Source organism: Protomyctophum parallelum, assembly GCF_964188405.1.
Source record: "Protomyctophum parallelum genome assembly, chromosome: 15".
Classification (NCBI taxonomy): domain Eukaryota; kingdom Metazoa; phylum Chordata; class Actinopteri; order Myctophiformes; family Myctophidae; genus Protomyctophum; species Protomyctophum parallelum.
Genome location: NC_139710.1, coordinates 37,856,580 through 37,875,809, shown reverse-complemented (window position 1 = coordinate 37,875,809; position 19,230 = coordinate 37,856,580). Strand labels below are relative to the sequence as shown.

At 42.7% G+C, this 19,230-nt stretch overlaps 1 protein-coding gene across 3 annotated transcripts in view; it reads left to right on the top strand.

Moving 5' to 3' along the window:
* The window catches only part of ift81 (intraflagellar transport 81 homolog), a 36,104-nt gene that overhangs the window by 3,854 nt on the left and 13,020 nt on the right, over positions 1 to 19,230 (top strand). For all 3 annotated transcript variants that reach the window (XR_014570378.1, XR_014570379.1, XM_083784178.1), the window contains exons 6-11: positions 1,093 to 1,203; positions 2,249 to 2,333; positions 3,623 to 3,786; positions 5,803 to 5,898; positions 6,635 to 6,781; positions 13,299 to 13,448. Coding sequence is in view for 1 of the 3 variants with exons in the window: in XM_083784178.1 (XP_083640304.1) it covers positions 1,093 to 1,203; positions 2,249 to 2,333; positions 3,623 to 3,786; positions 5,803 to 5,898; positions 6,635 to 6,781; positions 13,299 to 13,448 (753 nt within the window). In the remaining 2 variants the exon portion in view is untranslated. The remainder of the gene's footprint in view (positions 1 to 1,092; positions 1,204 to 2,248; positions 2,334 to 3,622; positions 3,787 to 5,802; positions 5,899 to 6,634; positions 6,782 to 13,298; positions 13,449 to 19,230) is intronic.

Genomic DNA, 19,230 nt, shown 5'->3' with positions numbered 1-19,230 from the left:
CTCCATCAGGCGCCCCGGCTGACCAGGGGCAGGTAGTTCAAAGGATAGTGAAAAACTCCAGCAGTGAAGCCCATATATAAAAATAACGGTGCTGTATGTGTTCATGAACATTCCGTACATGAAAGTGGAATTAATCAGCTGATCGTGAATGATTTGGCTAGAAGCTGATTTCCATAAATGTGATATATGATCATGATCACTGCCATATCCTAATGGCTTCATCATAACATCATAATAATTATTACACACATTACATTCCCAAACCTTTTAGCCCGTGACCCAAAGGAGAGAATTTCTGTCTCCCCGGGACCCAAACACGTGAAAATGGCAGATCTACAAGCTCACAACACGTTGCGGAGCAACGTGTTATCAACCTGTGATGTTATGACATTTAATGTATTTTATTTTATGACTTTTTATTTGTGTTTCATCTATTCATTTGGTCATTCATCTGTAGAACAGAATTAAAGTTATGGCCATTTTCGTATACCACACCATAGACAACCAATATATTCACATTTTTCCAAATTTCATCATGCTTTAAGTAAAAACGGCCATAGTCGTCATCACAAATGATGAAATCAGCACATTTGGGCAAGCGGACGAATTTAGGCCAAGGAGTGTTTTTCGTGCAAAACTAATTCCGGCAGAGCAGACCTCTCATTCTGTGTACCTTAATGACCAAGTGAATAGATAAAACACAAATAAAAAGTATGTCATGACATCACAGGTTAATCTCTATTAACCTGTGATGCTGGGGAGCACAGGCTCCCTGGCTATTACATTTATGGAATTAATTTTAATAGTTTTAATTGTATTTATTCATGAAATTAGTTTTTGAAAGGGGGGAAAAAGGGCATATACTCGCGACCCACAGAAATCGGTCCGCGACCACCGACCACCCACAACTGGGTCTGTTTGGGAACCCATGCTGTAGACTGTAGAGTGATGGTGTGCAGAATAAGTGGGTATTAACTTTTAGTGCCCTGCCTGGATGGGTGAAACTTGAGTCTGTCAAAAGACACTTATATTTAGGTGTGGAGGCTTTGAGCCGCAGTAGGGCGTATTCGTTTAACCTCGTGTGTCCACTAGGTGGAGTCGGTGTCCAATCACCAGCGGATGCTGGAGATGGCTGGACAGCTGCGTGTGGAGAAGGAGAGAGAAGAGTCTCTGTCTCAGCAGAAACAGGAGCAGAAGAATCAAGTAAACGAATGCATTTGATTGTTTTATGGCTTTGTGTCTCTCCCATTTCGTATATTAGAAGACTGAAAAGCCATGTCTGTCTACACCTTAGAGAGTATACTCTAAGGTCTACACATACATGTATACCATTGCACAGCATCTTTGCAGCATATCACAGAGTAAAATCAAATAAATCATATGATGCTGAGTTTGGGACGAGGGTGAACCTTACAGAAATCAAGAACCTGGGACAATTGTTGACCTTTGAATATACGCACGCACACACACACACACACACACACACACACACACACACACACACACACACACACACACACACACACACACTTGTTGTTGTTGTTGTCTACAGTACAGTGGTTTTCAACCAGTGGTCCGTGGACCACCAGTGGTCCCCAGCTAAATGATACAGAGTTGGTAACCAAATGGATCCTTATGGATCTTTAACTCTTGGGTGTAAAATGAAACCAAATGGACCCTTGCGGTCAAAAAAAAAAAGTACAATTATTGTTAATCATCTGCATCACTTAATTTACAAGAAGTCTACACAATTAGAGAATTTTTATTTTGAGCAATGTTGGCCTGTTTTCTCTCCTAATCATACAAACATCAAATACAGAATGGAATTGTGGACAAACTCTTAAACAACGATTTTCTTTAGTTTTGGTTCTGCAAGGCTAAATGTCATCAAATGGTGGTCCGTGGCTAAAGTGCCAAATAAATAATGGGCCTTGATATGAAAAAAGGTTGAACACCACTCGTCTAGTAGTTATCACATTTACATTTTTTTTTAACATATTATTTTCTTCCCCATTTTCTACCTCACCCCATCCCTCCCCCCACAGTTATCGTCATCATTAAAACAATATAAAAAAATATCAATAATAATTGAGTACAGAAAAAAACAACAACCATGCATATTTGACATTATGATATATTATAAACAGTAGGACACAAAAATAATAATTTATACACATGCAACATTGTTAGGCTTCGTTAATGCATCCATGCTAATGAGCTGCTCTCGTCATGTGCTGATGATGACCAGCTGTTCCAGGCGGAGCAGAGACTGCAGAGATCCCAGCAGCAGTTGAAGGACCTGCGCCAGGCCGCGGCGGATGCCAAGCCAGAGAGTGAGACGACCACCGTATAGTGTTGTTTTAATGTTTTATTTAGCCCATTTTAGACCTGCAGATGTGTCACCTGACCTTATAGCTTTTGACCTGCACGTTAACCATTTAGCTTGTAGATCTGCTATTTTTTGAGAAATCGTTAAAAACGTGGCGCTACATTGGCTATTTTTTACTACTTTTAAAATAACTGTTTTATTTATTTTTATATGAAATTACGGGAGGAAAAAAAATCACAATGATTCTGAAGTCAAGTGAGGGGCGCCCAGATTTGTGGGGGTATGTTTGATGTTCTCATGTCAGGGAAAAATGAAATGATAAATCTATTACAAGATGTAATTTATTATATCAGCGAGATGACGTCTCACGTTGTCATTTACTGCCCTAAACAAACTTTGTAGTCCATAGACTTGGCTGTAACTTACTCTAAACAAGCATTAAAGTCCATATAGTTGGTTGGGGACTGGACATTTATACTTAGGCAAACATTAAAAGTCCATAGACTTGGCTGGCCTATGATGAAACAAAAAAGGGGATATTTACTCACAACCCATACAAATGGGTGCACGACCCACAAACGGGTTGGGAAACTGTTTGGGAAAGGCCGCGAGAGCGTTCATTGGGAATATCAGGGTGTCTCTCAGTTAATTGGATCCATATCCATTAAGGCCCTGTACTTATACTGACCTTTTGAAGGGCTCTAATGAGGCTTATCTGATGTGGAGTCTCCTGTTCTGCAGTCTCATCTGGCGGCTGCCTTTCAGAGATTTACACATTTACACCTTCCCAAAAATTACCTTTTGCGAAAACAGCCTGAGATGATCATCTCGGTGAGATCATCTTTTATCACAGTTCGTAATGCGTAGCGCATTATGAGCTTTTTGTGAGCTTTTAGGTGAGCTATTTTTGAAATGATTGTATTAGTGCCTACAATGACATGCCCAAAATTGGATCATGTCAGGTTGAAAGAGGACAGAAAAAACATTTTCCACTAACATCCAAATTAAGATTCCACATACTTTGGTGGTGATCCCAATGCTGTGTATATTGTATAATGACTTGATTAAGATTCCACATACTTTGGTGGTGATCCCAATGCTGTGTATATTGTATAATGACTTGGAGTGATACACAGCTGTTGATCTTTTGTTTTATTCCACTGAGCAACCGGAACAGGCGTGTGAGCTCTGTACTCATTGTTCTTCCAAAGCCCCATAAGACTTTGTTTAACCCAATCAAAAGGCCATGATGTTGAACCTCTCTCTCTCTCTCTCTCTCTCTCTCTCTCTCAGGCCTAATGAAGAGGCTAGAGGAGGAGATGAAGATCAACTCCTACATGGTCTCTGACAAGGTTCCCAAGGAGCTGGAGAGCAAGAGACGCACCGTGCAGTACCTGCAGAAAGTTCTGTCTGAGCCCGCCATGGGACAGGATGAGCTCCACGAGTTGGACGGCAAGGTGAACTTATAGAGTTATATATCTATAGAGAAGACACCCGAGTTCTCCTCCTATCCACTTGCATTAAGTTGCTCAAAAGCGCATGAGGCGGATTCACTCCTCCTTCCTGGTAGGAACAGAGTGCATTCTGGGACGGATTGCAATGGTGAGTGGCCCCAAACACATGAACGCGCTGCCGTTGAACGCGCACGAGCGTCGTCCGTCGTGAACGTGTACAATGTTAGTCAACGGACAGCGCGTTCATGTGTTTGGGGCCAGGCTGCAATACCTTCATTCGGCCACTATGTCCATTTCGCCTCAAGATTTCCTCTGGGTGCCTTCTCTATTCATATATATACTCTAAGGGTGAACTACAGTGTTGATTTCGTCGACTAAAACTAAGACGAAAAATGTCCGTCGACTACCTGACTACACTGACGAAAACGAAATGGAAACTACATGAAAACTAAGCTACGATGACTAAAGGGCAGTCCATACTGTCTCCGACCACCAGACTTTTCGTCAGAAAGATCAGACTTTTATTTTTTCTCCGAAGTAGAGTTCGGAGAGTCACAACATCTGGGAGTGCAGCTTTCAGAACAAAAATTCGGAGAAATGCGTTTCATAAGTTGCAAGTGACGTCATGTTGTAGTTGTACCGGAGCTTTCCGACTAAAAGTTCGGTGGTCGGAGAGAGACTAATATACTGACAATGTTGTCAACAAATGAAAACTAGACTAAAATGTTAGCAAGGAACTAGTGGTCAAGAGATCCAGTAGAAGTCATTTTACACTTGGTTTGCATGTGACGCGTTGTGAGCTTGCAGATCGGCTATTTTCACCATGTGTAAAATCGGTCATTGCGACGGCATCAAAGCCCACCAAAAATACATTTTAGTCGACTAAAACTAGACTAACACTAAAACATTCCAGGTGAAAAATGTGACTAAATGTAAATGAAAACTATTCAGGAGACTATGACTAAAACTAAAATCAAAATTTGCTGCCAAAAACAACACTGGTGAACGATGCAATCCTGTGGAATTCACCCTTTGTCAAGTTCTTCCCGTGTTTGTGTCCCTCTTCGCAGTCAATGGTTGCCGTTTCGTGGTTGGACCCTGGTCATAAATCCTCTCTCTCCATCCACTACCATTGAAATAAGTTGTTTTTCAGTTGCTTCGTATTGATATTCTTTGCAATCATTTATCATTTTAAACTTGGTGTCAGTAAAAAGGAACATCACAGGTGCAGCATGGTGACTGCAGGGCATATCATGTTTGTCTTTTTTCTCCAAACAATGATGTTTTAGCAAATTCAACATAAACAGGGCGGAACAAGGCAGAAAGAGCCTGCTGGTTTGTCAGGTTCCACAGAAGGCTGACAAATGGTGAATTGCGAGGGTGGTTGCCTATCTATTGGGAATATCCTTCACTTAGAAGAGTTGAGCTTTGTAATACCATGTCAATGTATAGTTTGAGTTGAGCTGGGTAATATCATGTCAATGTATAGTTTGAGTTGAGCTGGGTAATATCATGTCAATGTATAGTTTGTATACTGTCCAATCTGAGGAGGGCAAAGCGCACAAATCAAATTCCTCTGGAAGAGTTCCGAATCCCAGGGCCAATCGGAGGGGAGAATAGAGAGTTGTTGCACGATTTAAAGGTTTGCGCTGGAGCGCAATAACAATAGTCTGCTTGCCTATGGGCAATGCACACCAACTAATGATATACATGGTTGAAGGAAACAATAGCTGTACAATGATGCACATGCACACGCACACACACACACACACACACACACACACACACACACACACACTATTTTATTCACCCAGAGCCTGAGTAAACCTCGTTGTAGAAGTCTTTTGATGGATCGTTTTTTCTGCTTTTGAAGTGCGTGGTAGCTGTGGAAGACGGGACAAAAAGTACCCGGAAGACCATGATTGTATTATCTTACAGTCAACGTCGTTCATGAATCATGTTCAAAATGTCGTGAATATTTTGTCCCTGATTTCTTCTTCGTAATAATATTCCCCCCAGATCAAAGACGTCAACGTTCAGATAAACCAGCTAATTGAAAAGAGGATGATGAGAAACGACCCCATGGATGACAAGCTGACCCTCTTCAGACAGCAGGTGATGCCCTCATTCATCCTGTTATCGATTCACCAAAACGATTCTATTCTCCAACGGTCCCTCCCTCATTCTCGTCTGTATGTCTTGGCCCCTGATGTGAGACCAGGCGCGTTCTGTTTAGATGATTGATGTAGCGTGACGCTACCGCTGAGAGCTGGTTTATTGTTCCGTCAACGAGTTTATTTATGGTCACATATTTCACTGTGTGGCCTTCTTTTTTGCCGTGTGTTTCTGCTATAGAAAGCCGGCCTGCTAACATAAGCCAGCGGATGTATCCGTCGGATACATGAGAGACATCGGATACTATCCGATGTCTCTCATGTTTCACATTTTGTCAAACTCCCACCGGGCGTTGTTTTTGTTTACGTTTCCCGTTTCATGTCTGGGCCAAGAAGTCCTCGGCGGTGATTATTTTCCATTCTCCCTCATTGTCCTGTTTGTTTTTTTTAAAGATATTTTTGGGGCTTTTTGCCTTTATTGATAGTTGTACAGTAGGTAGACAGGAAACGGGGAGAGGGGTGGGGGGGGGGGGGGGGAGACACACAGCAAAGTTCGTCAGGATCGGAACTCGAACCCGCGACACGCTGTCATGCTGGATTACCAGCCGAGGTGCCTGGACCGCTATAAGCACAGGCCGTCCAGGTCGTCTTCGTGAGTTACAAATATGTTCAGGTGGCCACAAATGAATCTCTGATCCATGTTGGTATACCGTCTGGCTGTCATTGGACTCTTTCAGGCCTCCATCATTATCCGCAAGAAGGAGGCGAAGGCAGAGGAACTGCAGGAAGCGCGGGAGGAACTGGCGGCAGGAGAGAGAGAGATGAGCCAGCGGAACAGCCAGGCACGAGGTCAGGACGGAGACGAGGTCATCCGCGGGGACGAGGTACACACACACACACAACTGGAAGTGTTCCTTGCCACCATCGCTCACTGTTGCGTCTTTCTTCTGACGCAACCTAAATGTATCCGCTAATTATAACCAGCCAACTAGGTGTTTGCTGCCGGTGGGGGGGGGGGGGGGGGGGTGTATGGACTATTATTGGTTAAACGCTCACCGTGTAATCATGATTTATCACACGGAAAGATTCAACATCGTTCTTTATTTTTAAGCGTCTGTTCATTAGGGTTTTTGAGTGGTGCAGCCACTCCAATGCACAGCAATGTGTGTCCCTATGAATGTCTGTCTGTCTGTTTAGGGTACCAACAGGTGACGAAGTGGCACTGTTGAGCTTCACACTTTGCACAGGTGCATGATGGGAAGCTGATTTTTTTTGCAGCCATTATGTCGTACAGTACAGTACAGTACAGTACAGACTGTACAGACTTTATCAAATACAATTAAACAGATACAACAATATACCACAAACAAAACGGTACAAGAAAAAATAAAATAAATCCCAAGCAACATCACAAACAATCGTAACAAACATTCTTCATAATAAGGACAAGTAACTGACACTAAGGGTGCAGCTTAACATTGAATTCACTCACTTCAGTCCATCAAGCAATGTCAATAATGGGCAACCAGATATTCTGAAATAGGCGTTCCCTTTTTTTGGTGAAGGTGAATCTAATTATTTCTAAGGTGCAACCAACATCGTTCCTTATAACTGATCTGGTTCACTAACTTGACGTTAGTGAACAGTAACACTAGTAGATTAGTGAACCCACGGTGAACGAGAGAGAGAGAGAGTCTATTTCTGCTCTGGTGTAAACACAGAGGGGCACGCTGTCTAATGGAACTGCTCTCCCTCCCATTCCCATGCGCAGCTATAATAAGAAACACAGCGGAGAATACCCAGAACAAGGAACTGAGCTGGACAAACTGTTTGAAATGTTGGCTTTTCATACCCAACCTTTTCTAAGTGTAATCAATCTTCCGATTCAGTTTAGCTTCAGCAAAATGTCCCGAGCAGACGGCTGTGTAAATTCCTCCTCTGTGCATGAAGAGGGAACTGCATGCCATCTCTGCTTTGTGTCAGTGCACGCTTGGACCTATGCAGTATGTTCATGCTTATTGGACCTAAGCAGTATGTTCATGCTTAATGCACGCAGTAAAAAAAAGGGTAGAGTTGTCCACTCTTCACGTTTCCCCATTTTGTATAGAAGACTATAAACAGCTCCGTAATAGCCAGGGTTGCTGGTGGATGGCTGGCTGGCTGAGAGGTTTTATGACCAGGTGCTTCACATGCACTGTGATTCCATGTGGAGTGGTGAGAGCTGCTGAAGCATGGCAGTTCGTAGCACAATGTCTGAAATAGCAACGACTTATTCCCTGCTCGCACGTGTGTGTGTGTGTGTGTGTGTGTGTGTGTGTGTGTGTGTGTGTGTGTGTGTGTGTGTGTGTGTGTGTGTGTGTGTGTGTGTGTGTGTGTGTGTGTGTGTGTGTGTGTGTGTGTGTGTGTGTGTGTGTGTGTGTGTGTGTGTGTGTGTGTGTGTGTGTGTGTGTGGGAGGAGGTCGGAAGGTTCCCATCAGCTACTACTGTACTATGTATCAGTGTTGATTTTGTCGACTAATACTAAGACGAAAATCTTGTTCGTCGACTACCTGACAAAAACGAAATGGAAACTATATGAAAACTAAGCTGACGATGACGAAAACGAAAACGAAAAACTAAATATATTAACAATTTCGTCATAAAAGGTTGCATGTGCTGAAAATAGCCGATCTACAAGCTCACAAAGCGTTGCGCTGCGACACGTTGTGAGCTTGTAGATTGGCTATTTTCAGCACGTGGCCCGCCAAAATACATTCTAAAATCGTATGATATTTAGTCGACTAAAACATTCCAGGTGGCTAAAAGGTGACTGAAATTAAATGAAAACTATTCAAGAGACTATGGCTAAAACTAAAAATCAACACTGAAGCATGGCAGTCGTATAACATGATGTCTGAAATAGCAACGACTTTCTCCCTGCTTGCTCGCTCGCGTGTGTGTGAGTGTGTGTAGGAGGAGGTTGGAAGGTTGCCATCAGCTATATTGCACTATGTATGTACTATTGTTTTTAGTTGTGGATTTTCTGCTTTACATGCAGGGTGTAGAAAGACCGACTGGCTGATGAGGAGATAGAAACAAGAAATTAGAAAGAGAATAGTTGGATCCAAAGAATGATGCCGCCAGCCGCACACATTTGTATTATCGTCGCCTCCTTAAACGAATGACCTATTTTTTTTAGGTTTTCAATTTTTTTTAATTATAAATAAACTGATCCAAAACAAAACAACGTGGTATTTCTTAATCATTTCACCAAAAAATGTTTATAATTTTTTTTGTCTATTAATATATAAATAACGTATGATTAAATTGAATTAAATAGGATTAAACCTTAGACTTAGGCCAATTTACTTACTCCTGATGAGATCACAAAACCATTGACTTAGGCCAAAGAATTGCCTATTTTGGCCTATATATATTATTTTTTTCCCTCAATAAATTACTTAGGCCATTAGTTTAAGAAGGTGACAATATGTGCAATATGTTCCCAACTTTTTCCGAACTTCTTTTTACAGAATAATCTAAGAGGGACCTGGTTGCTGACACAAGGCAGGCAGACAGATGAGTCTGTAGATACTGTAGTAATAATGGAAAGGGTTGTCTCACAAGCCACTTGTCTGTCCGTCTGTCTGTCTCTTCTGTTCTGATCACGGTGGAGACGAGTCGATCACCTTATCAGAGGTATTTTCCACTCTGCTGGTCGTATGTCATCACGTGTCAGCTGCCAACTGTCTCTCTGTGAGGGATGACACCATCTTGCCCATCGTTGGTTGACCGTCTGGTTAACCCGGCATTTAGACCCCAGGGCGATTCTACTAATGCCTTCTAAATCCTGACAGTTTTCTGAAAAACCAATGTTTATGTCAGTTGTTCTCAACCATTTTCATGTTGAGGACCACCCAAAGAATATATGTAATTGGCCGCGGACCCCCATCTGAAAATATGTTGTTCCAGGCAGTGACACCCCCCCCCCCCTATTTTTCAATAGCTAAAGTATAACATAAAAACACCAAGAGGGGTTCCCGCCCAGAATGGGTTGAATACTGTGTGTGTGCATTGACTCCCTGCTGTACTATCCGGCCAGTCAGGCCCACCGCCATTACTAATGAATTGAGTACAATGGACTTGCACACTCTGTGTTATCATCATCAGTGGAAATACCATCTTCCTCACTGTTTCCCAAACAATCCTTTTCATAAACCACAATCCTTTGTGGGTTGCGCAAACACATTTTTATGGGTCCCTTTTTTTGTTCCTACATTTTGGTTTTAATTTGATAATTTCTAAACATTTTCAAATAAAGTACTAGTTTGTGTCCAGCGGAGACATCAAATTTCCCTTTTGGGTCACAAGCTAAACGGTTTGGGAACCACTGATTTCACGTTAACTGCAGCTTTTTTTGGTAATGGCTGCCGCTGTGGCCTTATCGACGCTGACCCATTCATAATGAATTGCATTTCATAGCACTTTTCAAGTGCTCAAAGCACTTTACAATGGTTCATTCATTCATTCATACATTGGGAGGTGTAGCGGCGAACAGTCGACGCCAGCGTCCTCACTTCCCACATTCACACACCGACGGTGGCGAGCTCACACCGACAGTGTAGGGTTCAGTGTGTCTTGCCCAAGGACACTTCGACATGTGGACAGGAGGAGGAGCCGGGATTCGAACCTCCGACCCACGGATCATCATCACAGATGTCTGGGGTGTGGCTGATGACTTTCTGATCCACTGGCCAATTTAGTAGCAATTGTTTTGAGGACATACTGTACACATTACACAGTACTACTGTATAGGTGACAAGAGAAAGCTATGCAGCATTATTCCAACACGCTAATTCCCCTTTCAACCTTGTCTGCCCTTGCTAGTCCCGAAATACACACACCCCGCACGCACACGCACGCGTGCGTGTTTCATGCCCTATGGGAAATGATTTCTGGGGCTGTTCTCCTGTGACCATAATGTACCATTATTACATTTATAGCTGCCTCAATGAGCCCTGCAGCCAAGAGCAGTGTTGTTTTTGGCAGCACATTTTTATTTTTGGTTTCAGTCATTGTCTCTCTTCAGTAGTTTTCGTTTAGTTTTAGTCACCTGGAATGTTTTAGTGTCAGTCTAGTTTTAGTCGACTAAATCAATCTACAGGTGATTTAGTCGACTAAAATGTATTTTGGCGGGCCTTGATGGCGTCGTAAATGACTGTTTTTACACTTGCTGAAAATAGCCGATATACAAGCTCACAACGTGCCGCGCTGCGACGCGTTGTGTGCTTGTAGATCTGCTATTGTCCGCATGCAACCAAGTGTAAAATGACTTATACTGGATCTCTTGTCCACTAGTCCCTTCCTAACATTTTAGTCTAGTTTTTATTTGTTGACAAAATTGTCAATTTATTTAGTCTTAGATTGGGACAGACAGACATAGGCGAGGGCGAGGCGTGTCTCTCTCTCTCTCTCTCTCTGCCAGGGGAAGATGTTTCTGGCGGGTTGCCTGAGAGGGTCTGGCTGGCGACCGTTTCAAACTACAGCCAGCCGACTCCTCTGCTGCAAGCAGCGTGTTTTCTGATCCATATGGATTAAAGTTATCAGTCGCGGCAGCTGATTTCAGCATGTCTTCAGCATGTTGCGCAGTGAAAATAGACGGTCCACAAGCTCTCGGTCTGTCTGCGATTCATTGAGAGATTGTAGATATCTTCTGTTTGTTTGTTTTTTTAAGTTGTCAGACTAGCAATATGTTCAGATTTAGAAGCATCTTCCATATCTTAATAGTCTCTCGAATATTTCATATAAAAGCAAAGGTTAAAGCTTTCTTCACCTGGTTGGCAGTATGGAGAATTAGGAGGAATAATATTATTACTAAAGCAAATTTAACATTCATTAACCCATTTTTACCTGAGGACAATTCTACAAATGTCTTCTAAAGTTTTCTGAGAAACCTTATGTTTCTATGTCAGTCGTTCTCAAACTTTGTTATGTCAAGGACCCCCAAAAATATATGTAATTGGCCACCGACCCCCATCTGTTGTTCCAGGGACTACTCAGAAGCAAAGATTTGAGTTAAAAATGTTCGCTCTGAGAGAATATATATTCAAGCTACGAGCTTGTAGATCTGCTATTATTCAATAGCTAAAGTACAAACATAATGCTGAAAACACCAAAAGGGGTTCCCGCCCAAAATTTGATTAATTCTTTAGGAATCGATGCTAGTGTGTTTCACAAATCGGACTTTAGGACAAACATTTTCAGTCGTGAGCTTTTATTTCCCATGGGATCCATCACAGCCTGGGCTCAACCCGTTGTCGCCTTCAAGTGACTTCTTATACTGTATATCAGCGGTGCGGCATGTCAGCAAACATTCCCTATCCCAACTGTCACACCCACTTAACTGTCTGTTTCTGTCGTCTGAGAGGTTTAGTATGACCTGGATCAAACTTGACAGAGGGGTTTTAGAGAGGGTAGGGCCAGAGCCTTCACTATTGATTTTGATTTAGTGAAGGCACTATAGGCCCCTTTTCCACCAGAACGTTAATTATGAATTGAGTGTGCAAAACCCTACCTATATTAGATTGTTATCACCCTGAAAGTTCCCCAATTGAGTACTTACATGAAGACAATGATTTATTGTATTACAAATTTTACATTTTTAAATATGCAAATTAGGTATTATGTAGGAAAATATGCAAAATAATCGAAAATATGAAAAAGCTACTACTGTGGAAGGGTTATCATGTATTAATTTACTTGTATTGATCCTATAAACAATTTAATATAGGTCTAGTTTTCCCACCAATTTTGGAGCTCTGGCTCATGGACTAAAAACCAAAAAGAACTGAACCGGTTCCCATTGGGAACCAACCGGTGGAAAGGGGGTCTGTGTGGGCAACTTTGGCCACTATATTTCCACACTCACTCCAGAGGGCCACATTGCATATAGCTGTCGTAGGAAAAAAGTTCAAATGCTTTTCAAAGGATTTCTTTTAGCTTGTAGAATGCCTGTAGCTTGTAGAAAAAGTTACCCTTTTATTTAATTTTGAATTATTTAGTTATAGTTATGTTAACTTTAGGAACTTAATACAAATACATTGGACATAAAATAAGACAATAACATTTTAATACTAGTCATTAAGCTACTAATACAGACTGAAGTAATTAAAGCGGGAATGTTTGGAATTGTAACGGCTGAAATCAATAATATATCAGTCTTCTGATATTAACCTGCAGGCCTCATTAAGTGATGTTGGGGGTCGCATGTGGCCTCCGGGCTGCCAGTTTGACTTAGAAAGTAAAACTTAGAAACTTAGAAAGTCAAACTTAGAAAGTTCAAAGTTTAGAAAAACGTTGAATCTCGTTCTGTTCAAAGTGACAGTTAAGTGACTGAAGTCCACCCTGTTGGTTCTTCCACAGTTGAAGCGCTTGGTGGGGAAACTGCGCAGCAAGGGAACGGTGCACAAGAAGAAGCGTCAGGAGATGGCTGAGTTGAAGGCAGAATATGGTGTTCTCCAGCGGACTGAAGAGGTTCTGAAGCAGAGGCACGAAGCCATCCAGCAGCAACTGGTAATTCATTCCCACAACACCTGCAAAATGTGAAAACCACCACACACATTTTTTACTTTTAATTTAGATTTGTGCGTGCGTTTGTGTGTGTGCGACTGTGCGTGCGCACATTTCTGTTTTATTTTTTATAGTGACAATGGTATATAGAGAGGGGACTGCCCATAACTCTGACATCCTGTTAGTCCGACATACGTGGCCAGTTAAGACTCACCCGTGGCCGGTTAAAACTAACCCGTGGCTTTAGGTTTAGGGATAGGGTTAGTGATGCGTGAGTCGGACCAACGCACCGTCGGAACAATGAGCCGTCGGACTAATGACGCGGCGCCTACAGGGAAAGGAACGCTGGGAGAGAGAAAGGATGACATGGGTTGGATGATGACCCGTGAGCTACTGGAATGCCTCCCAACCAGACAGTCTTTATTAAAAGCACATTCTTATTCACAGCAACAGCCTGGGTAGTGGTTGCATGGTTACAGTACATCTCTGACATGCAGGCTGAAGGTTTCAGTGCCTCTTCTACTCAAAGAGACATTAGTAGAGGTTGGTCGGGAGGGAGGGTGGGGATGAAGCATGTTCGTCATTCACTAATGTCACCTGCATTTTCACCCAGCCGGTCCAGCGACATCAGCCAGCAGCCTTAAGCCCTGCTTCTGTGAACTTCAGGGAACTGGGCTGCATGCATTACATGTGGTCCCTCCATACAAACCTGGGTCAGTGATGAAGTGGTACCAGGTACACCGCTTCCTAGAAATTGCTTCACACCTCTGCTGTCCCGGCTCCCTGACATGCTGAGCCGCTGCTATTTCTGATGGCTGCATCTGCTCCACTGTCTGCATCACCACCACCGGGTTGAACCACTTCAGTTATCCCCCCCCCCCCCCCCTGCCTAATATTGAACCAGTTCAGTGTTTCAACTGAAAATGAATTGGTTCAGAAACTATAAAAGTTGGTTTGGAACTGGAACCAAAACATGGCTGCCGGTTCCATGAAAGCACCAAGAAGGTTCCAAGACGGTTAGATCCAAAGTTATTTTGGTGGAAAAGGGGCCACAGTGAAATCACTTCGTCACGGTCGCGCATCATCGTACAAAAACACGTAAGACAGTTGACTGGCCTCAAGTAGCCGACCTGCTGCTATATTATTATAGCACAACATAATGTTATGTCATCGTCATTGACCATATCATTGATCCATGGGCGGCAAAGGCTCAGGGGTAGATTGGGCGGATGGGAACCGCAGGGTTGCCAGTTCGAACCCGGGCTCCCACAGAGTTGGTGTCGAAGTGTCCTTGAGCAAGACTCTGAACCCCTAATTGCCCCCGATGGGCAGGTTGGTGCCTTTCATCGGTGTGTGAATGGGTGAATGTAATGCACAATCTATGTAAAGCGCCTTGGATAAAGGCGCTATATATATATATAGATTCACGGTCGGGAAAACTTGGGATTCCCTTCTCGCGGACCACTGGGACATGTCCCGTGTACCAGCACAGGTACACGTCCCAGTGGTTGGGAACCTCTGTCACTAATCCACAAGGGTGGGGTGGTGGTGGGGTGGGAATTGGCATAGCATAGCGACTACATTTGGAGAAAGGGGACGAAATATCTGCCAGTACCAGCAGTTGGTTTGGTTTTGGGTGTTTGATTGATTGATTGATTTTTTCCCATAGACATTTCAAAAAATATTTATTTAAAGACCTTTTAAGTGCCAACATGAGTCGTGACAAATCATGACAACAAACACTATATATATATATATTTATTTTTTAAAGATATATTTTTGCGGCTTACGCCTTTTATTGTTTTTTTTTTGAAGGGACAGACAGTAGGCTGACAGGAAACGGGAGAGAGATGGGGGAAGACATGCAGTAAAGGCCGTGTCGGGCACACTGCGACTGGATTACCAGTCGGGTGCCCAGACGGTTACGCCACCGCCTGGGCACAAACACTATATTTTGGACTAAACAAATAATTACAAAGAAGGAAAACAAGAAAAGTGTTCTAATTATTTGTTCGGCCCGAATTTTTTTCAATGATTTCTCACAACTCCAGTTGGCTTTGTACGAGGCTTAAAAGGTCTTTAAATAAATACTTTTTGAAATGTCTATGAGGAAAATGAACTGGGACTCATTTCCTGGGCCCTGGTAGAGGGCTGGACTGCGATGCTCTATATACACTTAAAAAATCACACCCGTGTGAAGTGAGTGGTGCAACTCCGGAGGGGGTCCCTGGAACATCCAGACCCCCAGGAATGTGGCCAGGGGGCTGGCCCGGTTCCGGCGAGAAATGACAGAGTTACCTTGTGGGGGTCCTGGGGGGTCCCTGGAACAGAGGGCCGGGCCCGGGCCGTTTCCGGCAAGCCGCCCCGCGTCCGAAACGGTTGAGAAATGGTGAAAACCAACCAAGCTATTTTCGTGTTTGGACAGACAGACCCAGGGACAGACAGGTGTTTTCTTGTTCTTCCAAATGTCACAGCTTTTCCAGCCCTAATCTACAGTTGGCTAAGTAATTACATGGACCTCATCCAGCTCAACTTGAGTTACACTGGGAACAAAATCACCTCTGGTCCCAGGTATTAACCTGCGCCGTTCCATCCTGTGTGAACACGGTTTAGCTAGCCTGGCTAATAAGCCAGACTCACGGTTTAGCAGCATTGGCCGTTTGTGCCAGGATTCCCAGGAAGTAGCTGGTTGGTAGAAGTTTAGTTTCCCATTCAGATATCAAACAGAGCCCGACCCATGCCTGAGTCTTGGGACTGACGACGTCCCGGTTTTGAAGAGTCATTGACCACCGAATACCAATGTTTGACTGACATAATTTGCAAAAAAATTAATTTAAAATAAACACAATTAAACTTCAATATAAGAACATTTTCTTTACACAGGTAATTATAAAATACACACATAAACTAAGCTTCATTTTAAAATAAGGACACATTGGCTGCATACTAGTTTCCAAATAATGGCTAATATATCGGCCAAACCAATATATCATTCTGGCTTTATAATTATCAAATTGGACACAATCCATGTGGAGATACTACAGTTCATATTTTTGGGGGGTAAAAACAACTAGAAAATTCTAGAGTGTGGTTGCCTCAGTGGCTTACATATGCCCCTCCCACTAATGTTGACAGCCAATTACAATGTCGCGTCACCCCTGTGATCATGCGTAAGTGATTCGGAGGGGATTTAACCCCCAAAATTCATGCTTTTGCGACAAACGGTTACATTTATCGCATTTGCAGCGCCCCCTATGGATGAAAATGTTTAGAACTTGGTTGATTGAACCACCCCGGACATCTGATTCAAATTTGGGATGGATTGGACATTCCGTTCGTGATTTGCGGCATTTTTTGTAAAATGGGCCCCTCCCACGAACTTCGGACGACGATTGCGGCCGAACGATACGCACTATCGAAGTTCCGCCGTTCGAGTTTTCATCGGAAAGGTCCAGAGATCACGTGTACAGATTTTTGTGAGATTTGGAGAAAATACATTTTGCGAAAAGCAAAAAGTGTGTTTTGGACAAAATTCTAAATGGCCGAAAATCTATCATGGCGGAAATGGGCGTGGCCTATATGGGGAGATGCGTCATGACTCAAGGAATCCAGGGGAAGATTTTTGATTTTACGACCTACGGTTCCAGAGTTATAAGCCAAAACGTAAAGTTATAGCGCCACCATGAGGCCGACCGATACAATTATAAACTTATAGGTTAAATAATTTTAGTGATAAGTATGAATTTTTCCTCCAAGTTTTGTAACTATAGTGATTACAGTCTCTGAGGAAAAAATACTTGAGTGTGAATTTTTGCATTTTCCCATTCATGTCAATGGGAAATTTTAATTCACTAATAAATTCATATCAATTAAACTATACAACATTTCTCTTAGCAAATCACAAGCACACGATTCCCGCATATGATTTGACATATGGCTCAAGTGCGTACAGTCAAAACTGTGGGACTAGTAGTGCGGCAAACTTTGTCTTACTCCAGGTAAATAATAACTAGAAAATTCGCAATTTAAAAAAATTGCAGAGTGTGGTTGCCGCAATCGTTGATTTTGTAACCTAGTTTTCTTTTCAGCCAGTGCCAATTATCTAATGTAATCCTGGGCGCTAAACTTCCTCTGCCAACCTGGGGGGGGCAGCGGACTGACATCATGCCTCCTTCTATGCATGAGGAGTCCAAGCTGCTTCTGAATGTCTCTCCTTATAATACAAGTGGAATCATTGTCTATCCATGTCAATTGCTGGTCTATAGCAGATTTGAATGCTATATTCATTATTTTGGGGACAACCCAGTCAAGGACCCCACTTTGAGAAGTACATAATCTCATTCTGTATCATGAAATATAATAATTCATTAATATGCATGGTTAATCTTGCACAGTTCTTCCCAAACAATGAAACACAGTGTCTAACGTAGTTGCTCATGCTGTGACGGTGAGAGGACGAAGTCACCGTTCAATGAGGAAAAATGAGGAGGCTCACTACCTTCAGGTTTCTCAAGGTTTAGTTGTAATGCGGTTCATCCTGCAGTTGCAGTCGGATGGTTTTCCTGCGGTTGCAGATGACTACAGTGTGCAGTTCCCACAAAGTTGCATCTACTTCAGTGTGTTTCTCAGTCTGTCAGTGATTTCTGTAGTGAAACTCCAAAAACCTATGTTACAGTGTCAGAGTGACATATCTTTAAAAACAAAAGATTGTTTTTTTTGTGGACAAATGAAAGACTGAGAAAGACTCTGTTTGATCAAAATACATTTGACCATGTCGACTTAGTGGTCCGGGCACACTTGGCTCTAAAGTAGCTTGACAGTGCATTGTGAGTTTGAGTTCTTTTTTTTTACTGCATGTCGACTCTGCATGTGTCCTGTCCATCTAAAGGCAGAAAATCTCTCTCTCTCTCTCTCTCTCTCTCTCTCTCTCTCTCTCTCTCTCTCTCTCTCGCTCTCTTTCTGTGGACACTGGCATGCATCCACTTGAGATTGAACTGTTTTTATTTTCCTTTGCCGTTTGTAGAAGTGTAAATGTAACGTGTTACAGCAACAACGCTCATTGTTTTTTTCCTATTAACAGATCACACTTCATTCAGAAAAGGTTATGTACCGGTCGAAATTAAATATTGTAGCCGTAGATCAGAAGAGGTCCATATAAACTCAATGGAGAAAAAAGTATTTCCCCCTCCAATGTCTAAACCGGAAGAGCAACTGACGTCACGTTAATAGGGTCTATTAGGTTTCAAAGCTCACACCATAGCAATTTGGCCAATAGGAAAGCAGCTCACGTCACCAGATGGCTGAACCAGGACTCTCTTCTGGCCAATGGACGGCGACGTCGTGTGCATGGCGGCCATCTTAGATGTAGTTTTTAAATAACAATAGCTTTCTCAATTTGCAACCGATTTTCAAATGGTTTGGTTTGTTATAAACGACAGAGACGTCCGCATTGCTTTTAGAACTTGCTTGATTCAACCACCCCGGACATGTGATTCAAATTTGACCCCCGTGATCATGCGTAAGTGATTCGGAGGGGATTTAACCCCCGAAATTCATGTTTTTGCGACAAACGGTTACATTTCTCGCATTTGCGGTGCCTCCTATGGGTGAAAATGGAATTGCTTTTGGCTTTGTGTTGATTAAGCCACCCTCAACATGTGATTCAAGTTTGGGGTGGATTGGACATTCCGTGCGTGAATTGTGACATTGGCTTTGTGTTGATTAAGCCACCCTCAACATGTGATTCAAATTTGGGGTGGATTGGACATTCCGTGCGTGAATTGTG